Source organism: Anopheles merus, chromosome 2R (assembly GCF_017562075.2).
Source record: "Anopheles merus strain MAF chromosome 2R, AmerM5.1, whole genome shotgun sequence".
Taxonomy (NCBI): Eukaryota; Metazoa; Arthropoda; class Insecta; order Diptera; family Culicidae; genus Anopheles; species Anopheles merus.
The window spans coordinates 60,945,043-60,956,709 of record NC_054082.1 but is presented as its reverse complement, the minus strand read 5'-3'; the positions used below and the strand labels follow the sequence as shown (position 1 = coordinate 60,956,709).

Below are 11,667 nucleotides of genomic sequence, written 5' to 3'. Positions count from 1 at the left end.
ACCAAATGTGGTGTGACGAGAAACCATGTTTAGTGCGCTACGTTCCCTTAAATTTCTGGAGGGTGCGTACAAGCCAATCTTCTCAAGGAGAGTGGGAGCATCAATAAGCCAATTGAGCATGCGTCCGATGAAAAGGACGCGCGCTTGGGAGCGTCTTACTTCCAGGGATTCCAGATCTAGCAAATTGCAGCGAGATTCGTAGCTGGGCATAGCGGCATTGGGGCCAGCCATTCGTCGAAAAGCGAACCTAGTGAAACGCTTTTGGACCTTTTCAAATCTTAAGATCCATCCAGAACGGACTGGACCAACGACCACTGAAGCGTATTCCAATGTAGATCTAACTAAAGAACAATAAAGTGACTTGAGGCAAAGTGGATCACGAAAATCTCTGGTAAGTCTACAAATAAGACCCAGCGTTCTAGAAGCACTTGCGACAACCGACTCTAAATGTTCGTTTAGTGATAATTTATCATCCCAAAGGACGCCAAGATCACGTATAAGGGAGGTTCGAGACAGCACAGAATTGGAGAGCGAATATTCGTAATGGATAGGGTTGCGGTTATGACAGAAGGATATTACAGAGCATTTTTCAGGGCAAAGACTTAGCTGGTTGTAGGAGCACCATATAGAGAATGAGTTCAGAAACTCCTGGAGCCGAAGGCAGTCGCTGTGCGTACTGATAGTTAAATATATTTTTAAATCATCAGCATACAGTAAATGACCTTCGGACGGGAGAATTTCATGAACATCACTGACAAAAAGTACGAATAAGAGTGGGCTCAAGACGCAGCCTTGTGGCACACCAGAGGAGGGACAAAAGGACGAAGAAAAAGTAGTGTCGGTTTTTACACGAATGGACCTGCTATTTAAAAAAGAATAAAGCCAGTCAATCAACATATTAGAGAAACCAAGTTTTTTTAGTTTTAACAGCAGAAGGTAGTGGGGAACGGTATCAAAGGCGGCGGGATTCAATCTTAATGGCTTGTAAATGCTTAGAAAATGCGCAAATTTCTGTAAGGTAATTGTTTTTGTTTAAGCCAAAAATGTCTATGTGAACTCTGACAAAATGTGCTGATTCTATGGGTCTAGGAGACACTTTGATATTGTATGGCTTCCGTTCGTATTTGTTCTGGAATCAAATTTGGCATGTATAATTCCACTTTCTTATTTTTTTAATCATACCAGGGAAAAAGTAAGATCGTCTAAGTTGCTGTTCTACCACATGAATACCACGATGAGCTCTGTCATGTTCCTTTAGCACGATGATATCTTGACGCTGTTCGTTTGTTACGTCTTCTATCATAGTAGCAGTAATTACAAAGTGTCCTTTAATGTCAAAATGATGTTTGTACACATTTTGAAACGATTGAAATAAAGATTGTGGGACAAGTGAAACAACTAAAGATTATTATTTAGAGATTATAACTAACTTTATTTATTAATTTTTATTTCCCGCTACATTAATTTTAACCGCCACTCTAAACACACCCGAACTACACGCAAGCCGTCACCGAAGTCCCGCTTCTCTCCGCCATCGCTTCTGTCTCTATTCTCCGATCTCTTTTCGCCGTTCACGATCTCTCTCTCCAATCGATCTGTGCCGATCCCTCTCACCCCGACAGGCAAAGAGAAAGAAATTTTCAGGCGAGGGGTAGGTAGAAACACGCGGTGGGGGCCCGGCCCAAGATCGGATCCGAAGTCCGTTGTTTTGGGCTCGAAATTAAAAATGGCGGATGGAGCGCTACCACGGAGAGAATGCACTGCTTGCCTTTAAAATACACGAGGCGCTCTCGCTGTAAAGAACGCTCGCTCGCGCTGTTTCATCATACCCCTTCCTTCCCGTTTCTTTCGGCTTGCGCAGCGCTGAGCTGGTACCCCCTCTCACTTGATTCAAGCGAATTGCGCTGCGCTGGACTGACACCCCCTCCCACTCGTTTCTTTCGTAGCGCGCTGTGCGCTTTCCTTCACACGGACTTGGTGCACCCGAATCAAAACAAAAACTTGAACACATCAAACTCGGTTTATATTTTATCACTTTTATTGCAAATAAAAGCACATTTAAATACATAGCTTCACACAATCTTGCCACAAAATCACACACATTATTTATATTAAAAAAATCATGTTATTTAAAATAGCCGTCTAACTGCGTGGATCCCGTTGTTGGTATTCATTACAGCAAAAAAAACATTGAAATAATGCAGGGCAAATCACACATTTAAGATAAACGCTGAAAGATAAGCGCAGCTTCATTTCAATGTGCACAACACTTCAACACTTAGCGAAACTTCGATCGCCCGGGACTTAGGCTAACACGCGCGCGGCCTTTCACGGCGAACGCTTAAGCTGAACTGACGATTTCGTGTGGTGGCAAGAAAGGGAGCGCACAGAGGAACACTCGCTGCACTAGTGCGAGCGAGACACCGATACCCGCATGCCGCTGCGAGAAAACCAAACTGAGCGCGCAGGCTGAAAGTGAACGCACACATTCACACATGTGTAATTGTGTGAGTGAAAAAACTGTGTAGAAACCAAAACACGCTCGCGCCTCCGCGTAATTCCGCGTATTTCCAACCGTCTCCCCATGCTTCTACATGCCCCTCGCCTGAAAGTCGCACACTTTTTCATTCTCATTGCTAGTAGGGACTTCATTATCAGCACCCGAGTCGCATTTACACGTTACGCGAATCGTAGCGGCCAAGGTCGCTGCATGTCCTTCTACTTTTTTTTTAACGAAGATTGTTTGGCAAGAAAACTATATAGTACGATTCGTTTTGCAAGCAATTTCTTATCGTTATCTCGTGATCTATATGTGTCTTATGATAGATCTGGGCCGTCAGAAGGGACTTCCGTCAGAACGCTCCTTGTGCTGGGCTGTCGTTTTCATCGCTCTTTTTGCTGCTGCGTTCACGTGCGAACAACGTAACATACGTGTAAAGTTCGTCCGCGTGACTTAATAATTCATTGGCCTTCTATATTTTAGGTGCATAATTTTGACTATAAGCTGCCTTCTTGGACTGGGAACTGGGGGAGCAAAGTTATCATTCAACTCATCATTCAACCGTCTTAGCTCAACCTCACCAGCTCAACCCGTATAGCGTTTGTTTCCTGTGCTAGTGGTGTGTGCTACGTTTTTTTTCAACTCGATATCTCGTTTGTGCCTGTGTCTGTTTAATGCTGCTTCCATCGATACGTGCTTGTGTGGATATGCCGTGTGGATATTTGTGGCTATATGCTACTGTTGCTTAGGGAACTAGTTAGGGATAATCTTTTTTTTTATTTATTTATTTTTTTTTAATAATCCTTACTTCCTAAATATACATAATCACTTAAAGCTATAAATGAAATCTAAACTAACTATATCTTGGCTATATCCTGCAGCTGAATAATAATTTCCAAAAATTCAAACCCCGTAAAAGAAATCTAAACTAACTATATCTTGGCTCTATCCTGCAGCTAAATAATAATTTCCTAAAATTCAAACCTCGTATTATGTATCTAAATCCTAATCTAACCTATGACCCTTGTCTATCCTACTTCTACTTTTTTTTTTGATAACTAAGCTTTCTATACCTAGACTATCCTACAATTTATGTTTTCCTTGATTTCAAATCCCTAATCTACTAATTCTAATGTTTATAAATCCTAATCTGAATATAAGAATCTTCCTTATCCTATTTCTACTCTTTTTGTTTTCCCATTTTCATTTTATGAATTAAATTTTTTTAATCTGTTGTTGTGTACTTTTTCTAATTTTTTCCCGTTCCTTGCTATACATGTTTGGTCGCTCGGTATTTCAAACACTCCGTATGGTCCTCTCCACAGCCCTTGCAACTTTTGCCCTACTCCAATTTGGTTATTTCTGACGAGTACCATCTCTCCCCACATAGGTTGCCATTCTATTGCGTTCTGATCGTATATTCATTTACGCTTCTCTTTAGACTTTATCAAATTTTCTCTCGCTAGGAAATGTGTCTCTGCAAGGTTTCTTATTAGCTCTTCAGAATAATCCGAGTACATCCTTTTCCTATCAATTTGTTTGTATATGGAAGTTGGTAACCTAGCTTTCCTACCAAAAACTAATTCATAGGGAGTATAACCAGTCGACGAATTAATACATGTATTGTATTGTAGGGAAAAATATGGTAAAACTTCGTCCCACACCTTATAGTTTTTTCCGACGAACTGTCTTAAGTATATCTTAAGCTCCCTGTTAGCTCTTTCGACTATGTTACCTTGCGGATGGTATGCTGACGTGTTGATTTTTTTAATTTTTAATAATTTACAAGCATCCTTCATAACCGCACTCATGAAGTTTGTTCCCTGATCAGTAACGAGTTCCACAGGAGCGCCAACAAGACAGATGACATGTTCCACAAATGCTATAGCTACAGTTGCTGCTTCTTGATTTGCTATTGGTGTAACTATCAAATATCTTGTGAGATCATCTTGTATTACCAATCCGTACTTATTCCCCCTCTCTGATTCTGGTAGTACTACAATATCCTTGTATGTACAACTTTTCAAAAGGAAAAGTTGATGTAGTAGTAATCTGCATAGGAATTTTGTTGTATCTACCAATCTTATTTAATTCACGAGATTTGCAACTTTTTACGTAGCCCTCAATATTCCTATCCATACCAGCCCAGAAGAATAACTCCTTAATTCTTTTAACACCCACGTGTCCTCCTACCGGAGAGTCATGAAATTCTTTAAGCACTGTATCTACTTCATGTTTTTCAATCTGAATTCGCTCTGTCCCCGGGTTATAATTTTGAAATTTTGATTTAAGTGTTTGTTTGTTTTTCTCCAACTTTTCTGGCCTCTTTAGTTCTTCAGTGCTTGTTTCTTTTTGTACATCTAATTTTAATAATTGTTGCCAGTGATCTTCATGTTCAGGGATGTTATTATTTTCTTTCACTTTTTCTTTTTGTTTCTTACCTTGATTAGGATTCATAAGAAGTTTCTTTTGTTGGCGTGTGAACACAGCTACCGTATTGTTTTCTTCCTCTTTTTGATTTTCACTCGATTTTAGCTCTGGAAGCCGAGATAAAAAATCGGCAACCACGTTCTCTTTCCCTTTCTTATATCGTATTTCACATTCCAATCCTTGCAAGCGCAACCTAAGTCGAGATAAAATCGGCGAGTTTTCTCTAAGGCGCCATATAGAGACTAGGGGCCTATGATCGGAATATACGATAATACCTGTTTCCTAGATAGTGTGGCCTAAATATATTATTTCTTTCTGGAGTAATTTGCATTTTGACGGTTCTATTTTGAGATTGTGATTTCTTAAAGCATTAAACACTTTTAGTAGGTTATTGGTGTGCTCTTCTATTGAATCCCCGAACACCACAATATCATCTAAGTAAACGAAAGCTTTAATTGGTTGTATGGTGTAAATCACAGTGTTCATCAGCTGTTGAAGGACTGTTTTTGAGGCCCATTGGCATTCTTAAAAATTCATAGTGCCCTTTAGCTGTAGAGAAAGCTGTTTTTGCGGCGTCTTTAAGTGCGATGGGTATTTGAAAAAATCCAGATTTCAAATCTATGGTAGAAAAAAATTTACTATTGCCAATATTATCCATGATGTCATCTATTCTGGGAATGGGATATACGAAAGGTTTAGTTATTAAATTGAGAGCACGAAAATCGACTACTATCCGATATTTTTTTTCTCCTTGATCATCCTCAGATTTCTCCTTGATCATCCTCAGATTTTTTGGGAATGCACATGACAGGAGCATTCCATGGACTTTTACTTGGCCTTATTATTTTCTGTTTAAGCATTTCTTCTATTTGCTCTTCCATAATATTATTCAGAGCAGCTGGAAATCTGTACTGTCTTTTATATATAGGTATATTGGAATTTGTTTCAATTTCGTGCATTGCTGCTTTAGTAAATGTAAGTTTGTCCCCTGGCAAATGGAATATATCGGTGTATTTTGCAATTATTTGTTGAATGATATTTGTTTTTGTGCTATCTAAATGTGTAAAATTGATTTTCTTTACTAATTCTCTATATCTTTCTGAACCGACTAACTCTTCCTCCTTGCTCGTTTCGACCACATCACAATCAGAGAGTTGTTTCTCCATATGTGAGAGCAACTCATTTTTTTCTTGATTGTCTATCAAAGTACAATCTTCTTCATTCATACTCGCTTCCTCGCTCCCTTTTTCCTTCTCATTTTCATTTATATTCTTTTGCAAATGAATGTTTTCAAATTTTTTTCCTATTCCTAACGTGTATTTTCTTAAAAAAAACTAGCTCCGATTATTCCTGGAACGCTGAGTGTTTTAAGTATGTAAAATTTTATAGCATATAAAGATTTTCTAACATTTAAATTAACATAAATTGAGCCAGTGGTCTCGGACAAAGTTCCATCAAACCCTGACAATGTTATTTTGTCATTGTAATTTATGGAAGAAGGCCCTAATTCTTTTGCCGATTCCCAACTCAATGCATTGAAGCAAGCTCCCGAATCAATTAAATACTTTATCATTAATTTTTTGGAGCTCTGCGATAAAATATGAACCATTAGTTTACCATCGCTAGTAAATTCTATATCCAATGATTCATATTCATTTCCACAGACATTTGGTACTTCCTCTATGTTATCCATATATTCTTCTTTAGGACTGAGCAAAAATAAATTTTTCTGTTTTTTCGGAACACAATTAATTACTGTTTCATCACATAGTGTTCCTTGATTTAGTTTTTTGTATGTGTGTTGGAATTCAATGGTTGGTGGTTATATTGATTTTGCCCCCGTGAATTATTAGTTTCATGTTGATTCTGTGGTGGTGTTTGTTGTGAAAAATGTTGTGTATAATAATTTTGTGGTTGTGTTGAACTGTGTGATGGTGTTAGTTGTGTATAATTATTATGGTAGGAACTACTAAGCGGAGCAAAATATCTTCTTGGCCGAGAAAAGTTACTGTTAATGTTACGAGTATTTGTGTTATATGCCGTACTATTGTGTTGTGATTGCCAAAAACTATTTAAATTTGAAGGGTTAGTGAAATTAGTGCTATTGTTGCAGCGTCTAAAACTATTGGCACTACATTCTTCTTGCTGCAGGTTTCTTTCGTCAATCACGCCTTGTGCAGATGATCCACTACAGTAACTGGTTTGAGGAGTATTATGCGCTTCTGAGCGATTCAACCTTGTTTCGATTTTCCGCATGCACTTCATCTTCCAAATACTCTAAAAGTTGATCGAAATCTAAGTGTTTGTTCATTCTCGCCAGTGTTTGCAGTTCCGAATTTTTCAAACCAGCTAAAAAGTATATTTTTAGGTTTCGTATGGCGTACGAGTCCTCGGTGTTGTTTTTATCTGCATTAATTATATTTTCTTTGAGTTTAAGAACCCTTTCTTTGAATGCGGAAAAAGCTTCATTTCTCCCTTGTTGTAGTGTTGTTGGAAAATGGCTTTTAAGCTCATTTTTTCTCCAAACAGCTTAATAAGGTTTGTTTTTACTTTTACCCACGATTCGTCTAATATGCGATTAAAGAAACCAGCTGCACTACCTTTTAATTTAAACATCACGGTTCGAATTAAATCTTCCTCCGATTCACCCGCTGGTATTTGTTTGGCAAAGAATTCAACTTTATAAAGAAATCCATCTAAATCATTTGCATTTCCGTTGTATTCCGGAATACATAACATTGCCCTTTCGAGTGGAAATTCATATGCCATTGTGGATTGTAGTGTAGCGGCCAAGGTCGCTGCACAAGTATAGCTGTTTGTTTTCCATTATGGTATCTTCTAAGCAGTTCCTGGATATCGTTTTCTGTATACTCTGGCTTTTGTATTGTAATTCTACTATAGTTTAAAAATGGGGTTTCTAGTTTTTCTATCGGTTGCTGTCCTATTTCAAATACAATTTGATTTCTATAAAAATTAATTGGTCTTTCGCTATAATGCATGAAATAGTCAGGAGATGTTTGAGCGGAGTGCATGGTACCTACGTCAGAATAGCTGCTTAAGCTACTAGCAGGCTTTGCCCTCCTTGAACTTGATATCATACTCGTAATTTTCTAGCTCTAAACGCCAGCGCAAAATTTTCGAATTTATGCTTGAAGATTTTGAGCGGTTTGTGATCTGTAACGAGTGTAAATTTTCTACCATACAAATAAGGCTTGTATTTTTGTACTGCCCACACAATCGTCAACGCTTTTTTCTCTGTAGTGTAATACTTTAATTCAGTATCATTCAGCGTTCTGCTACCAAATGCTAGAGGCTTTACAATTCCATCTTGTATCTACGACAGAACTGCCCCGAGAGCGTAATCACTTGCATCGGTTGTAAGAATTTTTATGTTCTTTCGATCGCAGAGGTGGTCGAATAAAACTCACGCGTTACTAATAAATTTACTAACGTATGTATTCAACTTCACTCGGTTACAATTGGTGTTGGCTTCGAGCACGCTTCCTTGCTGACCGCTAGTTCTTCAGTGCGCGCTGGTGTTTGGCGGTCAACGTCCGTGACCGCGCAACCGATGACCCCCGGATCGATCACACGCATACATTGACGGATGATGCTTTGCTGTCATCCGTGAGTTACCGCCGTGAATGCGTCCGGGCCAGGTTAGCTCACAACATCTCCCCCCTTTTAATTACAGACGATACCCCTCGAGCCTACGCGGAAGTCTTCTAAGCCTAGAGGACCGGCGTGGCGACCGTATCGGCTGCTGGCGTCTTGTAGTAGCGAACGGGATTGGGCGTGGAGATGGTTGTGTGGGTGACGCGCTAGTTTGATGGTCCGTCAAGGGAACAGAACTCGATTCCGCTACCGTGCTGTCCGTCAGCAGATCAAACGGCAAATGATCTATGTCCACGTCCTCGCTGGAAGCCCCCACGGCCGAATCACGTTTTCGCAGCTGGTTCACATGGCGCCTGTGAACCCGTTGATTGTTCGTCTGCACCTCGAACATAACGCTGCCCAACTCTCGTATGATTTGCGCCGGAACCCACTTCCATGAATTCCGCGCATAGAACTTGGCTTAGACGAGGTCACCGCGCTGAAATCGTCTATCCAAGTTGGTCGGTTCTGCTTGCGCTGCAGGTGGAGGTTTCAGCAGTTCCAACGCTGTTCGCATTTTTCTGCCTAGCATGGCTTCAGCTGGCGACTGCATGTCCGGCAAAATAGCGTTGGGGGTTGACCGGTAGCTCGCCAGAAAAACGTCAAGCGCTTCGTCCTGCGTTGTTCCCCCTTCCTGGATCTTCCTCATCGACCGCTTGAAGGTGTCAACAAAGCGCTCCGCCTGCCCATTCGATTGCGGATGGAATGGCGCAGTTGTGACGTGTTGTACACCGCGACTACTGCAATACTCCGAAAACTCAGCGCTTACAAATTGTGGCCCGTTGTCGCTCACCATCGTTTCCGGGTATCCAAATCTCGCAAAGATTGACCTCAGTATCGCGATCGTTGCTGCTGATGTGGTACTTCGCGTTCGTATCACCTCTGGCCACTTGGTAAACGCGTCTACCACGATCAGAAAATAGTCACCATCGATTGGCCCAGCGAAATCGATGTGAATACGTTCCCAAGGTTTCTGTGTCGCTGGCCAGGGAACAGGTTTCTCGCGAGGTGAAGTCTTCGCCGCTATCGCACAAGCGTGGCATCCCTTTACGTGCTCCGTTATGTCCTTATCAACGGATGGCCAGTACATGTAACTCCGGGCCTTCGACTTCATTCGCTGGATACCGGGGTGCCCTTCATGTAGTTGCTTCAAACAACGCTGCTGCAGCTTGCTAGGGATCACCACTCTTTCCCCAAACAAAATGCAACCACGCACCGTGGTTAGGGCTTCGCTTCTGTGGTAAAAGCAAGCCAGCTCTGCAGCATACGCGACATTTTGGGGCCACCCTTCCATGATGTATCCGTAAACCTTCTTCAGGACAGGGTCGGACTCCGTGGCCTTCGCAACGTCTCTAAAATTGAGTGGAAATATATTAATACAGTATGATGCTATGGAACTTACATCATTTTCCAACTCAGCGCTTGCGATTACGTATTCCGGATCCGGTTTTGCGTGCTCGTGTATCAACCTTGAGAGCACGTCCGCATTGCCAAACTTATCGGTTTGCACGTACTCGATGGTAAAATCGTACATCAGCAACTGCAATGCAAACCGCTGCAACCTATTTGCCGTGTACACTGGTATACCCTTATGTGACCCGAAAATCCGCAACAAGGGTCGATGATCGGTTTGCAGTCGGAAATGGCGCCCAAACAGCATCTTATGAAACTTTTTCACAGCAAATATAATCGCCAAACCTTCGCGGTCAATTTGGCTATAATTTGCTTCAGCCTTCGTAAGGGCTCTCGATGCGTGCTGGACAACCTTCAGCGAGCCATCCGCGTACCTGTGGCTTATGGTCGCGCCTAGTCCAACCGACGATGCATCGGCAGAGACCACTATCTCTGCATTCGGGTCGTAGTGCGTCAGCAGCAAGTCGGATGCTAACAGGTCTTTCAACCTGTTAAAAGCATTTGCGCACTCCCGTGTCCAAACAAATTTGGTGTCGTTTTTGAGCAATGCATCCAGCGGGTATCGCAATTCTCGCATCTTTGGTACAAATTTGCCGTAATAATTCACAGCACCCAGAAAGGACCGAACCTCACTAACGTTCGTCGGTGCTGGCATCTTCAGGATCGCATCTATTTTCGCTGGTTTGGTCTGAGACCCTGTCTGTCGATAACAAAACCCAGGTACTCTATCCTTGGCATTTTAAACGAACACTTTTCCGCTCGGATTGTAAATCCGTACTCCTTTATGCGCCGGAAAAGGTTGAGCAAATTCTCATCGTGCTCATCGTGATGAGTTGCTGGAACGCGGCTGGAGCAATTTTAATGCCAGGCGGTAGACGGTTGTAATGGTACAATCCGCGATGCGTGTTAATCGTCAGGAGTGGACGATATTCCTCTTTAATTTGTACCTGCAAGAATGCACCCGTTAGATCGATTTTTGAAAAATACTTGCATTGTGCCAGTTTTGCAAAAATATCCTCTGGGAGTGGGAGTGGATATTCGTACGATTGAAGAGCTGCATTCAACCCAGTTGAATAATCTCCACAAATCCGCACGCTGCCGTTCTGCTTCCTCACCACCACAATTGGGGCCGCCCAGTCCGAATAATCCACCGGAGTAATCACCCCTAGATCCTCTAAGCGATCGAGCTCCTTGTCCACCGTTGCTCGCATCGCGTACGCTACCGGGCGCTTGGGACAAAACACAGAACGGTGATTTGGCTTGAGCTGAATCTGTACATTCGCCTTGGTGCACAATCCGTTGCCTTTAAACAATGCAGGGAATCGGCTCTCCCATTTCACTCCCTCTGCTTCCACCTTGTTGCAAAACTGGTCCATGGGGACGGCACCGAGCTCGAACGTTGCTATCATATCGGCCCCCAAAAGATGCAAGGCCGAGTCCATAACGCGTATAACAGCAGACCGCGTTCTGTCACCGATCGTTATCTGTGCCTCGAATTCACCATCCAATTCAAGGCGGGACCCAGATGCTGTTTTTGCGTGGACTGTTACCGGCTTCAGTGTTGGCTTACCCAGCTGCTGCCACGTTTCTCGTCCGATTACTGTAATATCCGATCCAGTGTCAAGCTGCAGGCGGACCCTGTTACTGTTGATGAAAATGTTAACAAATTT

At 42.0% G+C, this 11,667-nt stretch overlaps 1 protein-coding gene across 1 annotated transcript; it reads right to left on the bottom strand.

Moving 5' to 3' along the window:
• Positions 1–9,005: 9,005 nt before the first annotated feature.
• On the bottom strand, positions 9,006–11,439 carry LOC121600787 (uncharacterized protein K02A2.6-like). The gene is made up of 2 exons (XM_041929558.1): positions 11,113–11,439; positions 9,006–10,697 (listed from the first exon to the last, which is right to left on the bottom strand). The coding sequence occupies exons 1-2, from the start codon at positions 11,437–11,439 to the stop codon at positions 9,006–9,008; spliced, it is 2,019 nt and encodes a 672-aa protein (XP_041785492.1).
• Between the last annotated feature and the right edge of the window lie 228 nt (positions 11,440–11,667).

Coding starts and splice junctions, on each gene's coding strand:
- LOC121600787 (XM_041929558.1), bottom strand. CDS start 11,439: ATGGACTCGGCCTTGCATCTTTTGGGGGCCGATATGATAGCAACGTTC. Junction 10,698..11,112: donor GGGCGGCCCCAATTGTGGTG/GTGAGGAAGCAG, acceptor TGTTATCGACAG/ACAGGGTCTCAGACCAAACC.